Consider the following 16,763-nt stretch of genomic DNA (forward strand, 5'->3'; position numbering starts at 1 on the left):
TTGAGCTTAATCCAAACACAGCAAAGTCCAGGCAAGTCCAACGACTTCAATGTGACTTGAACTAAACCCTTCAAATCTCACCCAGGTATGTGCTCACTGCTCAGTTTTACTGCATGGGAGCCACAAACCAGGATACAAAGGTCCAGGAGAACAGTGCGAATTCCACACAAAGCAGGGAAATTGTTGGCACAGTGCAGAGAGGGAGGGCAAGCACACGGATCTAGCACAGCATTGTAACAGGAATGGGCTTCCTGAGGCACAGAGAGAGGGAATAAAGGCATTCACAGGAGCAGGCTTTTGGTTTGTGCTGTCTGAGGGATATTTGATATCTGTCACCATTCACATCGAGTCATCACTGCAGATTTACAAGTGATTTTCCAGCCATTTTTCAGTTTCACTGAATGAACTTTCTCAAACATGTTTATCTAATTGCGAGCAATTTCCATTGCAAGGCAGATGAAATAAATAAAGTCAGAGGCAGTTAACAGACTCCAGAGCATCTCGGCAACAAACATTATCACCAGGGCACTTTTTGCAGACCCTCTTTCCTTGGGAATGGGCTGTTTTGGGCAGTACAGCTCAATCACAGGTTGCTTTGAGGGACTTGTGCTGTTGAATACACCAAAGGGCTACAAATAATTCTCCCACCAAAGCAGGGAAAAGGTTGTAAATTCTGATCATAACTTACATGGCTGTTGAGCAAACTGCTTTTGTGTGATGTAATCCCTTCACTTTTTTGTAGGTTTTCAATCGCCATTTCAAGCTAAAGAAAATGTGCACGGGAAAACAAAAAAAAAAAAAAAGGAAAAAAAAAGAAAAAGAAAGGAAATCAGATAGTTAGCAACAGCCAGGATTATTATGTCTTTATTAATATTTGAATGATTAATGCTTTATATCAACAAGTTTGTGAAAAAGAGGCAAACAGATGAGCATAGTCCGTGTGGATGAAGCTGCAGAGGCGTTACTGGGACATGCAAATGGACACACAGCAAGAACCACCACGGGGGTGACAGAGCAAGACCAGGGGAGTTTATCTTCCACTAAAAGCATTGTCCATTTCTAAAAAAAGCAGTTTTCCTTCTCCTTTCCCCTTCCTGCTGAGACCAAACTATCACCACACAGATCCACTGCACTAGGACAAAGACTTGCTGCAGAGTTTTGCCTCTTAAGTAGAACCGACAGGAATTAGTTTGGTTATTAACCTCTTAATATTTTATCAAAAACTAAAAAAAAGACTCAATAAAATGGGTGCAAAGAGGGCTGACACAGAGAGGGCATGAGCTGGAATGGATAAGGGCTCTCTGACACTGAGGAGAACTGCAAAGGGACTCTGCAGGAAGAAGCCAGGTTTTGATTAAATGTGCTCTTCCCCAGAAGACAGGATGGCACATCTTGATGCTACTGAACTCAGAGGAGCCAAGGTAAGGCCTTCTGGCCCCTCAAGAGCCTCCTTGTTCCCTCTGCGTGGCTCCCATTCTACCTTTATCCCAGCTGTGGCTGCTGCCTTGTGCCCCAACCCTCTCCTGGACCCTTCTTGTCTTGTCTTCTCCTTTCTGCTCCTGGGACTCCTTTGACAAACTCTGGCAAACTCCTTAGAGGCAGCTGCTGATCCCAGAGCCCCAGTGCTCCTCTTGAAGCTTTTGGCAAGTGAGGAAATAAATTAACCCCCTCAAATCTCCAAAGAAACCCACATTAAGGGACTGCCAGAAGCAGAACCTCCTGTTTCTTTCCAGTGGATGTTCTCAAACCCCTGTTATCCATGACCTGTTAGCGCAGGCAGGACAAGGTAGCACATATCAGCCAGAAGAACTGTCTCTAGCATCTCTCCTCATTTAACACACATCTCCTCTGCGGGTACATGCACATGCAGATGGTCTGTCCAGGGCCTCCTTCCCACATTCACGGTCTGAACTGACTCATTGCATGGGGAAGTAAAGGTTGAGATAAACCAGACAATTACAAACCCAAGCTTTACCAAAAAGGTGGGAGAGCAGAACAAATCAGATCCAACTTCTCAAGTAACATCCAAGAACCAAAGTCAAGCTCTGTGCCATATCCAGGTCTGAACATGACACTGTCCAAGCACAGGTCCCTTGATTTCCACACCAAAGTGCCTCCACAGTAGCACTTCTCAAGATGTTATCAGCCAATTCAACACAGGGTCAGTCTAAGCCCAGCTTTTTAGTTGAGAACACTCTCACACACTGGTGTGCCAGGAGGAACCAAGGCCTGATTGCTGACACAGCCTTCAGGAAATGAGTCAGTGCTAGAGGGAGACCCCGTTTCCTTCCTCTCCTCGAGCTGGTTGAGCAAGCCCTGTTATACAAGCACAAAAACACTGCCTGCTCCTTTTTGGTGAGTGTCCCATACAAATGGACACTTTGCATTTGCAGAAAAAAGTATTACAGGGAAAACTCTAAATGCTCTTAAACAGCCTTGCAGGAATGTGAGTAGCTCTGAGGACCCACTTATGGGACATCTCAAGGATTTCCTCTCTTGCTAGACTAATTTAGATGAAGATTAATAGTGCTGTGTTGGCACAGACACTGAACAGGGCTGTTCCATGTGCTGTTCAGATGGAGCAGAACATCATTATTCCAGCAGATATGGAAGACAGCTTTCTTTAAATGTTTGAAGTTTTTTTTTTTTAGTGTACATACAATCTTTACCAAACATCCCTCAACCTCCTGAGGTAGCTCTTAGGCCATTGATAATTCTGAAGCACTCCCTTGTTCCTGGTCTCTTCTGGAAATATCTTGTCTCCTCCAGAAAGACCTTGCTTTTGAGGTCTTGGTGCCAGCTCTGCCCCAAGCCCTCAACATCCCATTCTCCACCCAACTCTAATCCCTCTCCTTCCTCATTCCTGGCTGCTGCCTCCCATGTTGCCCAGCCCTCCCTCCACTGACCACTGTGACATCCATCCCCTCTGCACTGCACCCCAAGGCCACACGCAAAGACCATCTGCAGGAGCTCTACTTTCCTTTCTCTCCACAACGCTTCTAATCCTGCCCCACCACATTTTGCCAGGTCTCTTTAACACCAGCCTTTCCCATTCCCTGTTTAGGCAGGATGTTGCAATGAAAAATTCCTGCCCATTGATTTCATTCAGTCCCTGCTCTCCTTAAGCCACCTACATTTATTAGGGGTGTCTGGAGAAGCTGCCCCATCCCTGGGAGTGTCCAAGGTCAGGTTGGACGAAGCTTGGAGCAACCTGGGCTAGTGGAAGGTGTCCCTGCTCATGGCAGGGAGTGGAACTGGATGATCTTTAAGGTCCCTTCTAACCCAAACCCAATGATTCCATGATTATTTGGAATTCCAAGCAGTTATCATGGTTCTGCTCTATCCTGCTCCAATCCTAGACTGTGCTGGAAGAACGGAAAGCCACACACAGACATATCCCTGGACTGTCTGCCAGGCACTATTCCACCTTCTTCAGCCCCTCCACAGACATTTGGTGTTAAAACACCTTCAGAAAGTTCATCCCTACATGAAACAGAGGGAATTTATCTCAGATAAAGCGACTTTCCATAAAAGTCACTTCCTAATATTTCATGTTTTTTACTGAACAGCCTTACCTCATGTGACTGCACAAAAAATCTGTGCATGGGACATATCTATTGATACATTTTCTACTTGGGCTTTTTACACTGTGCCCATCACCATGGAAAAGAAAAAAAACCCCAAACAACAAGAACCCCAAAACCCAAGAGCGATGTTGTGCAGCTTTGCAAGACGCAGTCCCACACAGGTGACAAGATCAGCAGCCACTTCCTTCCAAATAATACGCTTGAGCAAAAATCAAATGGTTCAATGCTAATTTTTAACTATGAACAGTTAAAATACACACCCTCACACAATTCTCATCCAAGAACTGAACCCCAGCTAACCCAGCATCCATAATTTTCCCTAGGACTTTTCCCCTATTTCTACCTAAGGCAGAGTACATTTACTCCAGGATCAAGAGAACCTTTCAAGGCACAATGATTCAAAAAACATGGAGTTTATATCCTAAAATTCTGTGGGAAATGAAAGTACAACTTAATATGCCAGATTTTCCAGAGCCCTCAGTAGCAAACAGTTCCTGGGTTTTTTTTCCCTGGGTGATGCTGCTCACACATTTTATGTTCTGGCCCACACACTGCATTACACCTACGTTTATATTTATATTTATATGCAAACATACAAACATAAGTCTGGAGAGGAAGATGAGGAATGTCCCACAAAATGAGCTTCCATCACTCCTGGCAGCTGCTCTGGGAGATTCCCAAATCAAAGCCCTGGGAGCCTCTAACTGCAGAAAGGCTGTTTTGGGTGAATATCTACAACCCCCCAGTCCTACACAGCTATATAGCTGTGCTTCCAGCACTCTGGCACTTCACTGACAGCTGGAGAGACAGGATTTTTAAAAAAGGAGAGCTTTAAAACACTTCTGTTTGATCAGTATTACCCCTAAAGTACATTTTCTGTAACATATGGCAGGGAGAGAATACACAATGGTGTAGAAGATATATATACAAAGACTTTTTGATCACTGTGCACTTGGCATGATCAGCTTGACAAAATTTATGTGCTAATTATCCACTGGGTTAATGAAGGATTTTCCAGGTCTCTTCGTAATTAAAAATACATTTCATTATTTTGGGTAAACCAAGCCCCATGTTCAGATGTTAGATTTGGTAGAAAACATAGAGACAAATGTGCTGAATTGGGAAGCCAAAATATTTTGCTTGTGGGGAAAAAAAAAAAAAGCAAGACCACAGAGGATTTTCTCTTATGCTGCATATTTTCAGTGATTGGGAAGTTTGACAAGTTCCTGCTTAGCAAGAGGGACATTCCAAACTCCAACTGGAAAATTATAGTATGCCAGTGTCTATTCTCTCTCTTGCACTTATGGCATGTTATAGACATTGATAATGACAGGAAGTTTTATTTTCTGAAGGATTTCAGTTCCCTTGGAACAATTCCTGGCCCCCGAGCTGCAACACCTGCAGGGCTACATACCGTTGCTGGAGAGGAGCGTGAGGTGTGTGACAGGGAATGTCTAGAGTTCTCCAGCCCCCCATGAATGAGATAGGCTCCCGAGCCGGAGAGGATCTGACTTCCCCCAATGTCCATGGTGATGCCCACCATGTTGTGAGAGGGAATGGCAGGAGGAGAGGATGCCGCTGTAGTCACCTGAGCTCCACCTCCCTGCGCTTCGAAATAGGACGCGGCGCTGCTGGGGGCGTAAATCTGAGCCTCGGTGTTGTAGGAGTAGGCGGCTCGTCTGTCAAGGAACACAAGGGTCAGGGCATGGAGAGACAGAATTCCATGGGTAATAGTTTCTGGAAGCTGGAGCACCTCTGGGAAAAAGCTTCGACTCTTGTCAGTGGGATTTCCTGCAGTGAAATGGGATCTTGTGCTGTGAAAGGGTCTGGAGGGGAAGGGGCTGAGAAGCGGCTGAGGGCACTTGGCTGGGGGAGACTCCTCAAGGTCTGCAGCTTCCTCCCAAGGGTCAGCTCTGATCTTCACTCTCTCAGATCAGGGACAGGACCCAGGGAAGGGCTGGAGCTGTGCCAGGGGGGTTGAGATGGATCTCAGGGAAAGGTTCTTCCCCCACAGGGTGCTGGGGCACTGCCCAGGCTCCCCAGGGCAGTGGGCACGGCCCCAAGGCTGCCAGAGCTCCAGGAGCGTTTGGACAACACCCCGAGGGACAGGGTGTTGGGGTGCCCTGTGCAGGGCCAGGAGTTGGACTGGATGGTCCTTGGGGGTCCCTTCCAACATAGGTTATTCCACGATTCTATGAAAGTCAGTCCTGACAATGTTGATCAGCCCTGGAGCCATGGTGAGGGCAGAGCGTGGAGCTCGGCAGCTCTTGTAGAGAACTGGGGTGAGGAAGGCCAAGAGCATCCCAGGGGGTAGGAGGCCCAAAATGGGGCACAGAAGACAGGAGGAGGAGGAAACTAGAGGGGTGGGGAGGCCCTGGCACAGGTTGTCCAGAGAAACTGTGGCTGCCCCATCTCTGCAAGTGTCCAAGGCCGGGCTGGACGGGGCTTGGAGCAACCTGGGATAGTGGAAGGTGTCCCTGCCCATGGCAGGAGGTCGAATGAAATGAACCTTAAGGTCCCTTCCAACCCAGTCATTTCATGATTCTATGAGACCTTTTAACACCCCCTTCTTCCTCTCTCAGCTACGCCCTGGCTCCTAAAGCAGAGCCAGAAGCAAAGAAAACCTGGGCAGAGTGGAACACCAGATCAGGTTTCCCTGGAGAACAGTCCCTCCATGAGGATAACAGCTCTTCCAAGGCTGGAGTCTGGCTGAAACTACCCTCAAACACAACATAACATGTGAAACAATTGTTCCTCCTCTCCATCCTTTTATCCTTGGGCAATGCCAGGGTGGAAAGAGCTTGGGAGGATGGAAAGGCTGGGAGCTGGGAGGGGACACGGCTCTGCTACAGCCAAGGAGAGACTCTTACATGGTTCCATTGGTATAAACAGCTTCTCCTCCTTCCACATACTGGACCTGGGCTGGATAAACGTGCTGCACAGACTGCACCTGAAACAGGCATCAAAAAGTTATGGATTGCTTAGGAAGAGCAGGAGAAACTGCAGATTTCCTTATACTACTGTCAACCTTACGTTGACATTTAGGGTTTCTTTTTAAAAGAAAAAAATAAACCAACCAACCTCCCCCTCCAAAGGAATCCCAAAGGACATTTTTATTTTCAAAGGCTAAATAAAAATAGATAAATAAGTTGTTGCTCCATGAGCAGTGGAAACAACGGAGCTGAGTTTCCCCTGCACACACATCTGGGGCTGGTTCTGTGCTGACTAATAGGGGTGAGATCATGGTGCAGCCTTTCCTTCAGAGGGGACTGGCAGTGTGCAACTGCACCCCAGCCCCCTCTTTTTTGCTCTGGGAGGGATGTAGTTTCCCTCTGTCAAGTTTTTCTCCCCCCTGAAACTCAGCAACCAAATAAAAAATCGCTAAAAGAAAAAATCAGGAATCAGACTCAGTGTCCCCACAGAGCAGCACTACATATCCCTAGTTTCTTAGAAAACAAGGGTTGCAAAAGGCAAAGTTCAGATAAATAAAAACAATTGCATGGCTCTCTGGCACTGAACCTTTCTCTGGAGCCATGTGTAGTCAGCAAATTTATTTGTGTAATTAAAAAAATCCTGAACACTTCGCCTCTAAAATATCTTCACCAAGTAGGATTGCTTTTAATTTAAATTTAATAAATGCTCTAAAATGGCAGTTGAAAGCATCCATCAAATCCTCAAATGTATGAATCCATCAAATTTCCAAATGTATGAATCCATCAGTCTAAGAAAGGAGGAGAGTGATCCCAGTTTTTTGATTGCCCACAACACTCTTTAATTAAGATTTTTCTAGCAGTGGTACAGTTTCAAACATCATGTGGGATGTGGGGTCCCTGTGTGGTGTCCCACCCTAGATATATTTATTTATTACCTGTTGTGGAACCTGCTGGACTCTGGGAACAGATATTTGCTGCATCTGTGCTCCTTTGGGAGCAGAGCCCGTTGCTTGGACCAAAACTCTCTGGAAAAACAGGAACAGACACTTACTTTCAGTTCATAACACAGGTGAGTCAGGTGTTCTCTTCCAAAGTTTCATGGACAACTGCTACACCAGCTGCAGTGGCACCTCTTACTGTCCCTGTGGTCTCCACCCTCCCAGGGTAACACCAGCCTGAACTTGGGCAAGGCCAGATCCACAATTTCTGACATGATTCATCTTTAAATCTCCACAAAAGGATATAACAGCCAACAGCTGGGTGATGAGAGGAGCTCAAATGAGGTTCAGTAGCAGCTAAGCAAGAACCACTTTTCACACATCCACATTCTCCTCCTCAGGCTGCAAAGTTTCTTCTCTTATAGCTGCTAAACCTGCAACCTCTCCAACGTGCCACAGCCCTTTTGGTTTCTTCCAAAATCTCAGGTGATTCTGCATCTCCCTTCAGAGAGAGCTTTGTTCTGCCTTGTGATGGTCACTGTCCTCTGCCTCTGCTCTGTCACCTCCATCATCCCCCTGCTCAGTGTGTCACCCTGCACACTCAGTTTGAGGTTGTCACATATCTCAGGGTGCTCAACAAAACAAACAGGGGGATGTGGTAAGATGGAAAGAAATGATTCAGTGAGGCCCGTGGGAACAGAGCCAAGTGTCTGTATGGCCTTTTAAAGCTTCTCCAAGGAGATACGTCCTCTGTGGCTTGAGGTTTTAGAAATACCCAGGAGAACAAAGAGCTGCAAAACAATCCCACATGATTCCTAGAAGCCACCTTGACAATTACTGGCTGCCTTATACGTATATCTTCATGATTTTTAGCTCTCTGACACCCTCAAACATGCCTTTGTAACAACCAGAAATGCTATTCTAGCAGAATTACAAGAATATGATAATTTCCCTGATTTCCACTCCCCAGCAAGTCTGGATACACTGGAGATCCTGCAGTACAAGCTTGCAGTAAGGACACTGTTGTCAGCCACCACTCTGTCCATTTTCTCTCCAAAAGAGGCTCTAAGCAGTGCAGGATCAGGACATCATAAGCTCTTTTTGAAGTCAGGCCTTGGCAGTGCCACTTACACCAAAGTCCCAGCAAGATCCATTCCTTTCTCCTACTTTTTACCCATTCTCTGGCATTGCTTGTATCAAAGGACACATCTGTGGCACAGCTGCCCAGCTCACTCCTTGTGTCCTTCCTCACTGCCTGTCTGGTTGCTCCTACTTCCTTCCCACCAAAATAACGAATCATCCCAACCTGTAAGATGAGACCATCCTGCTCAAACAGCCTCCGCTCACACTGGAAGGTGGACCAGTGATCAACCACCCCAAAGGCTTCAGCTTCACACCACTCATGCTGCCAGCAGTTCATTCCCAGTGGTTTCCTTGTCTTGCTGGTGAGAAGGGAAGGCTCTGGATGCTCCTCCTCTTCACCAGCCTTCCCCAATCCTCTGGGTGTTCCTTAATACACGGAGTTTCACTCAATGTGCCATGTCCTGGTGACATTTCATAATTTCACAATCCAAAGCCAATGGGTTTTCTGACCATGTTGTCACAGTCAAATTCCCACTAATGATCCCTGGGACACCTGACACTGTTGATCAGTGATATCCACATCATTGCAGCACAAACAAGGAATGTTCCCCAGGAGAAATAGAAGTTGGGAAGGCTGGGAGATGACAGCAAGGCCCCGAATCACTCGATGTGAATGTCCAGGGCTCCCAGTGAATTGAATGTTCCTACTAATTCACAACTTTTGATTGTTCCTTTTCATGAGCATCCAATGGCAACCGCTTCTGCTCACTTGGGAGTTGGAGAAGGACATAGCAAAATTACACCCACCCATCCTCTCATCCCTCCAGCTTCCTGAGTCAGAAGCTTCTTTTGATAGTTCCCCAAAAGGCATAAAAAGGAACCAGTCTGACTTAACCCTTCCTGTTTTGCACTGGGTTGTTTATATCCATCTGTTGAAGCCACCACTTGTCTCCTATTGGACCTCCCAAGTGCACCATATTCATGTATATGAATAATTAACCCTCCCTCCTCCATTTAAAATGTCAGGATCTGCCAACCAAAGGAAGAGACCATGGAATCATGGAATCATAGAATGGTTTGGGTTGGAAGGGACCTCAAAGATCATCCCATTCCACCCTCTGCCAAGAGCAGGAAAACCTTCCACTATCCCAGGTTGCTCCAAGCCCCATCCAACCTGGCCTTGGACACTTCCAGAGATGGGGCAGCCACAGCTGCTCTGGGTAACCTGTGCCAGGGCCTCCCCACCCTCACAGGGAAGAATTTCTTTCCAATCTCCCATCTATCCCGGCCCTCTGGCAGTGGGAAGCCATTCCCCCTTGTCTTGTCCCTCCATCCCTTGTCCCAAGTCCCTCTCCAGCTCTCCTGGAGCCCCTTTAGGCCCTGGAAGGGGCTCTAAGGTCTCCCTGAAGCCTTCCCCAGGTGAACACCCCAGCTCTCCCAGCCTGGCTCCATGGCAGAGGTGCTCCAGACCTTGGACCATCTCCATGGCCTCTCTGGACCCACTCCCACATCCTTCTTCTGCTAGGGGGCCCCAGAGCTGGACACAGCAATACAGGTGGGGTCTCATGATGGCAGAGAGGAAGGGGAGAATCTCCTCCCTGACCTCTGGCCACTCCTCTGTGGATGCAAACATCTCTTTGGATGCAGGATGTGGCTCCTCCCCCCTCTCCCTGCATTAGCTCTCCCCTCACCCCTTCTCCCTGACCTCAGCGCTTCACTTGCAGCGATGCCTTTAAGGGCTGTTCCATCTTCTCCTGCTTTTATTGACACACCAAACAACAGCAACAGGATATTAATCTGAAGCAAACACTGAGCTGGCATGAAGGTAACTTCCTTGGGCAGCTAAATTAAAACCTAACCCTCACATTTCAAAGCTTGCAGATTGATTGGTAGGGCTAAAACACATGAGGTATCGACGGCCTTTATCAACACAAACTCCAGCAACAGGTTTGCTCAATGAGCTGATTAAAAATCCTCTCTCCACCATAAAAATCCCTGGATTAAAATACATCAGCCAGCAAAACAGGGCCCTTCTCCATGGAAACAGCATTCCCAGCTGAGGATACCTTACCTGCTGAGAAGCCGGCACTGGTTGCACCACCGGAGCCTGGGCTGAGGCCGAAGGGTGAAGCGCCATGGAAGCTGCTGAGTCTGATCCACCCTCTGAACTCTGCATACTCACTGCTGGGAGAGCACAGGGACATCAGGCAAGCAAGGAGAGCACAGCCCCACACCAGCGACTGCCCCAAGGGGCAAAATCCCAGTGGAAGATCCAGGGGAAGCACTGGGAAGGAAGGAAGGAAGGCAGCTGCCATCCTACACACAGGCCTCTCTTTAGGCTTGGAGCTAATTTTAATGCAGTATTATATTAAGAAAAAAAGAAAGTTGCACAATTGTTTCACAGAAAGGAGAGGGAAGGAACAGAAAATGCATTTCTATATATAACTGAAAAGTGGCACTGGAAAATTATTGTGTCACGGTGAGGATCACACAAGATCTGGGGGAGTAAGAGCTTATTTTAAAAATAATTTGTTCTCCCCCCATTTTATCACATTTAACTACTGCAAAAAACATTTTAATCCAATCTAAATCCGTGCCTGGAGCTTAGCAAAGGCTTTCTTTGGGAAGTGGGGTGGTCAGCTTGGGTTTATAATCACAATGAGCGATCAAACATGAAGAGCAGAAAAACAAGGATTCACCATCATTTTAAACCTCCAAAGAAACATCGCCACTCTCCACCCTGACCCCCAAATCCCACCAGCCTCATAAGGTCCCAAAAAGCCACATTACCTCCCTCCACTCCCACAACATGACCCTACAGAGCTGGTGGTGCCCTTGGAATCTTCAAATCCCTGTGTCCTGGCACTGACCCACCTCACTCAGCCACCTTCAGAAGCATCCCAAGGGCCATGTGGGGATTCTCTGGGGATGGAGAGAGGGCAGGAGAGCAGGGCTGAGCCCCTCCATCCCCAGGGTCTCCTCTCTCCCTCACAGCACGGTCCCAGCCCGCTGTGTTCATCCCCTGCAGGACATGGGACATGTCACAGGGGACATAAAGGGATGTTGTGATGGGGCTTCCCAGGAGCACAAAATATTTCTTTCTGGGGAGGGGGAGCCGTTTTTCCTCAGCTTCTCATGAAAGTTCCTGTTTTAAAAACTGTTTTAGAAGGATTTCTGCTGTCACTTCAAAACCAAAAGATTAAAACCATCCAGATTTTGGGCAGTGTCATTTCTCCTTTCGTGGTCTTGCTGATGAGTGAAATGCAGCCTCCAAATAACGTTATGAAATCCTTTTTTTATTTCCACTCTCCATCCAATATTTAAACTTTTCCCTCAACTTTCTGCAAGTTAAGAGGGTTTCTGAAAAAATGAGGTCACTGGCTCCTGATTATTTGTGTTAAGAAGAAATACAAGGGGATGAGAAGTTACAGAAGTTACCTGTTTATTGCTTCAGCCACTGAAAAAAACCGCCAAATATTGAGATTCTTCACAAAACAGGTTTTTAAGGTTTTTTCCAGCCAGTGCTGACCCCACACTCCCATTATCAAATCACAATTACTCTCCCAATTTCCCCAAACCCCATAGCTCCCAAGTAATTTTCTCTTTTCCCATCATCTTTCTTCCAGCCAGGAGAAAGAGGAGATACAGAACCCCCACAGTCACAGCTACCAGATTAATGGAACAAAGCAGAAACAAGGGAAATTTGATTAATGTTTATCCCCACCCATGTCCCTCAAGAGTCCTGCACAGCCCCATCTCTGCAGCTCCACTATGCAAAGGTAGCAACTGCTTCTCCCATCACTGCCTCTGGTTTTTAGCCAAAACCTCTCCATGAGAGGGGGTCACTTTTAGCAAACATACTCCCCTAACTTTTCCAAGAGTGTTTATTATCTGTTCTTTGTGCCCAGGGCTCTGGTTTGTAGCTTTCCAGGGGCTTTTGAGTGGAAAAATAAAGCATGGTGAGGTTACAGAGGAAAGGTGGGTAAGCTGATAAAGATATTTTAATGATCTATTGAGAATGGCTCTGGCAGGGTCAGCTCTTGGCATTGCAGGTCTACAAAAGGTCTCCTTTTAAGTGTAGTTATAATAAGAAAAGACAAAAAGAGATGGAGAAGTTGGACTTGATGATCCTGCTGGGTCAGGATATTCCATGATTCTAAGACATGCTGTCTCCAAATTACCAACAACTCATCTTCACTGATCCATTTTGTCCTCTGCTTTCCCTCAGTGACCAAAAGGGAGCAGAGAGAGGTGGGCAGGGTGGAAGGCGAAATGTCTGCTTTCAAAACAAATCCTCAGTGTGATTTTCAGCTTTGTCCCCAAAGGCGGGCTCTGGTAGTGATGACAACCCTGCCTGACACAAGGACATCGATGAAATCTGCAGCTGGCACTGCCAGACAAGGCAGAGAAATCCTGGATTGCCAAGGCACATAGGACTTGTTATTATTTTGTTTATCAGTGAAACATCCTGGATAAAGAATCATTCATTTCTCATTAAAGCCATCCCGTGCTTCCTGAGAATTGGAATCAGATCCGCGTGTGCCATCTGCTAACACTAATTTGTGCTGATGAAAAGCTGACACACAGAATTTCTGTGCTCCAGAAACCATCCCAAGGTGCTACAAAGCTTTGCTGATGTCCTGGGAGCATGGCTACCAAGTGAGCCAAGGCTCCAGAGGGGGGATAAGGCATCAGCTTTCAATGAAAAGGAAATGGAGAATCCAAAGTCTTGCTCTTTCACCGAAACCCAGAATGGTTTGGGTTGGAAAGGACATAAGGCTCATCTCGTACCACGCCCTGCCATGGGCAGGGACACCTTCCACTAGACCAGGTGTGTTTAATCCCCGTCCAACCTGGCCTTGGATACTTCAAGGGATGGGGTAGTTCCTCTCTCCAGGGTAGGGAGCACCCCTGGAGCTCCTTCACGAACATGGGCTGCCCAAGCACGACCTCCTGCTCATGCAGCTCTTTGGCAATTCTGCCACATCCCTAAAGAAAATGCCTAGGAAAGGACTCCCTGCTCTCCTTCCATCCCATTTTTCACCTCCCACAGGGGATGAAATTTTATAGTGTCCTTGATCATCCTCTCCTAGCAGAGACTCAGTGGCTCAAAAGTGAGACCTGCTTCCCAAAGATCTATGGTTTGCTCCTTCCCCTTAGATCTGGTCTGAGAATAGAAGTTCATCCCAGCTAGTTGCTTCCCACTCCTGCCTGGGGTGAATACTGTAGTTCTCCCACAGAAGTGACCAACAGAAGCCATCAAAAGGTGTCTCCTGGCCTCTGACAGCCTGTGACAACCTGTGACAGCCTGACAGCTTGGCAGCCCCAGGACCGGGGAGTTTGCACAAAATGAGGAGCTAATTAATAGTCAACAAAGCTGCCACAGCTTCTCTGGGCAACCTGTGCCAGGGCCTCCCCACCCTCACAGACAAGAATTTGTTCCTAATTTCTAATCTAAATCCACTTTCCTTCAACTTAAAGCCATTCCTCCTTGTCCTGTCATTGCATAGCCTTGTAAAAAGTCCCTCCCCAGCCTTGTAGGCCCCCTTTGGACACTGAAATAAGGTCTCCTTACAGAGCCTGACTCAACACATTAGCGTTTCAGGGAGAGTTTCAAACTCTGGTTGCTCAGCAGGGCCGGTGATGTCACGTGCAGCATCACTCTGGAAGGCATTGCAGACATCTCAATTCCAGGTTGCATCATCACTGAATGAATCAGGCAGATAACAAGGCTGCTGCCTCTGGAAACCTTCTGTTTACACACAGCTATCTCAGTATCCAGGCAAACAGAGAGGACAGGAAAGGAAATTCTGAAAAAAACCCTAATAACTTCTGGGTGCTATTTCTGGTCCTGCCACCAGCTCGCTCCGTGACCTTGAGTAGGATGTTTCCCCTTCCCTGTGCTTTGATTTTCCCACTCCTAAAAAAGCCACAGTAAAAAAGCCTTACCCAAGGGAAGGTATTTTTCAAGCACTGGTCTCCCAGGGCTGTCAAAGCCCGAATGCCTCTCAGGAAGACAAGCAGTACCAGTACAAGCCTTGAGGGCTTATAAAAAACTTGGGTTGTCACCGTTTCATTCATAAGACGCTGTTGCTTCCACGTAAAATGGCCCTGCCTTTGTTAATCTCTCCTGCCTAAAGCGGCTCCAAAATGCTGGGAAAACAGAGATAAGAGGAGCATCTCAAAATATCTTCTACACTCAAACTTGCAGAGAGAGGGGGAAGAAAAGGAGGGGGTAGCAGGAGGATCTCACAGGGTGACTCCAGCTGAGAAGGGGATGGAGCAGCATCCTCTGCTCCAGGTCCCCAGAAGAGTTTGGAGAAGGAGAGGGGTGATCCAGACCCCCACAATGGGAAAGGTGTCCCTGGGTGCTCCCTCAGTGCTGCAGCTTCCAGGCTCTGAAATCCAGGAGATGTGGAAGAACCACAAGTACTTTTCCACAGAATGTTTTAATATAAACTCTTGGCTCCTGAACACTCAAACAAAAATGTTTGGGAACTGAACATGGAGACCTCCTGCTGGTGATCTGAGCCAGAGCAGGGTGCCCGCCCAGGGAAATATGTGGTTTATTTGTCTTTGGTGCTCTAGTCCTGACTGTGTGGGACATGTAGCACCAGAACTCATCCATCCCAGGGCTTTCCATGACTCCAAATAGAAAGGGATTTAAGTCCCTGTCTTCCTCAGGCCAAGGGTCGCTTCTGCTGTAATTGTGCCCAAACTACTTCAGAAGAAAAAGTCACTGTTCAATTTATTCTTGATTTTTAAGATCCGGTCACATAAATCAGGGATGGGACTGACAGTCATGGCTCTCACAGGGTATTTAGGTCTTGCATTTAAATGTCTTTAATTCCTGAAGGTGTAAATGTAAAACACATCAGCTGCTCTACACCAGCAACCAACCGATGTCTTTTTTTAATCCAGAATAATCATGGAATCACAGGATACTTTGGGTTGGAAGGGACCTTAAAGCCCATCCAGTTCTACCCCCTGCCATAGGCGGGGACACCTTCCACTAGCCCAGGTTGCTCCAACCTGGCCTTGGACATTTCCAGGGATGGGGCAGCCACAGCTTCTCTGGGCAACCTGTGCCAGGGCCTCCCCACCCTCCCAGCCGAGAATTCCTTCCCAATCTATCCCGGCCCTCTGGCAGTGGGAAGCCATTCCCCCTTGTCCCGTCCCTCCATCCCTTGTCCAAAGTCTTTGCCCAGTTCTCCTGGAGCCCCTTTAGGCACCTTATCCTACATTTTTAGTGCTGCTTTCAAAGCATTAGAATTGTTGCTGCTTCATTGACTCAGTTGCTCATTTGAAGACAAAAGAGATCGTGAACTATTTTATTTAATTTGCTTTCCAAAGCTTGCTTGGTCACCCTTTGATCCTATTTAAACTTTCCAAATTCCTTTATTATATCCTTTTTTTTATTTCTGGCAGAACTTCTGAACTAGAATACAATACTGGGACACAAATGAGGGAAAGAAAAATATAAGAACAGTCGATTATTTGACCTTGGTGGGTGTCATTACCTCTTTGGGTAAGAAACCCACTGCCTCTCCCCTTGCCATTCATAAATGGGATTAACAACTTCTTCTCAAAGGGGATTTAATTGTGGGGCATAAAAATTCGACAGGAAAACAACAGCCCTGAAGTCCAGGAAATGGTAAATCAGATTTTTGATGCCTGAAGGATGTATTTATAGAATCACAGAATCAAAGAAAGTCCTTTGAGATCATCGAGTCCAACCATAAACACTGCTCAGTCCATCTGAAACCTTATTTCAAATTAAGTTATAAAGGTGGGAAAGTTTTATTTTTTCCAGGTGAAGCTGCTATAATGCTGCTTGTCCTTTTACCTCTGATGGTAGGTGCTCCTCAAACAGGGAGCAAATGCCAACTGCATTGGCTCTCCAGGGAAAACGAGGTATCCTGAATTTTTAATCATCACCTGCACAGGTTGGCAGACACATCCCATAGTGTGAATTGAGGATAAATCTGCAGTAGAATATCTACAGTCATGGGATAGAGACAAGCTCAGTTACACCAAGATGTATATATTATATGCATATATAATGTAAATATGCATATATAAAATTACATTTTATTAGCATTTATATTTACTATTTTTCTATAGACATACCTACATTATTTAATAAACACTTTTATATTTAATATATTATATATTTACATAATATATATATACATTTTATATATCATATGCATATATAATAC

At 46.5% G+C, this 16,763-nt stretch overlaps 1 protein-coding gene across 4 annotated transcripts in view; it reads right to left on the reverse strand.

Moving 5' to 3' along the window:
* The window catches only part of RFX2 (regulatory factor X2), a 64,544-nt gene that overhangs the window by 20,093 nt on the left and 27,688 nt on the right, over nt 1-16,763 (reverse strand). The window contains exons 2-6 of one of the 4 annotated variants that reach the window (XM_051810622.1): nt 10,613-10,725; nt 7,456-7,545; nt 6,458-6,537; nt 5,002-5,266; nt 689-763 (exon numbers count right to left, since the gene is read on the reverse strand). In XM_051810622.1, coding sequence (XP_051666582.1) covers nt 689-763; nt 5,002-5,266; nt 6,458-6,537; nt 7,456-7,545; nt 10,613-10,717 — 615 coding nt within the window. In that variant the 5' untranslated portion in view covers nt 10,718-10,725. The remainder of the gene's footprint in view (nt 1-688; nt 764-5,001; nt 5,267-6,457; nt 6,538-7,455; nt 7,546-10,612; nt 10,726-16,763) is intronic. The other 3 variants (XM_051810621.1, XM_051810619.1, XM_051810620.1) reach the window with 3 other exon arrangements.

Source organism: Manacus candei, unplaced genomic scaffold (assembly GCF_025592945.1).
Source record: "Manacus candei isolate 608988 ecotype Guabito, Panama unplaced genomic scaffold, ASM2559294v1 h1tg000078l, whole genome shotgun sequence".
Lineage (NCBI taxonomy): Eukaryota > Metazoa > Chordata > Aves > Passeriformes > Pipridae > Manacus > Manacus candei.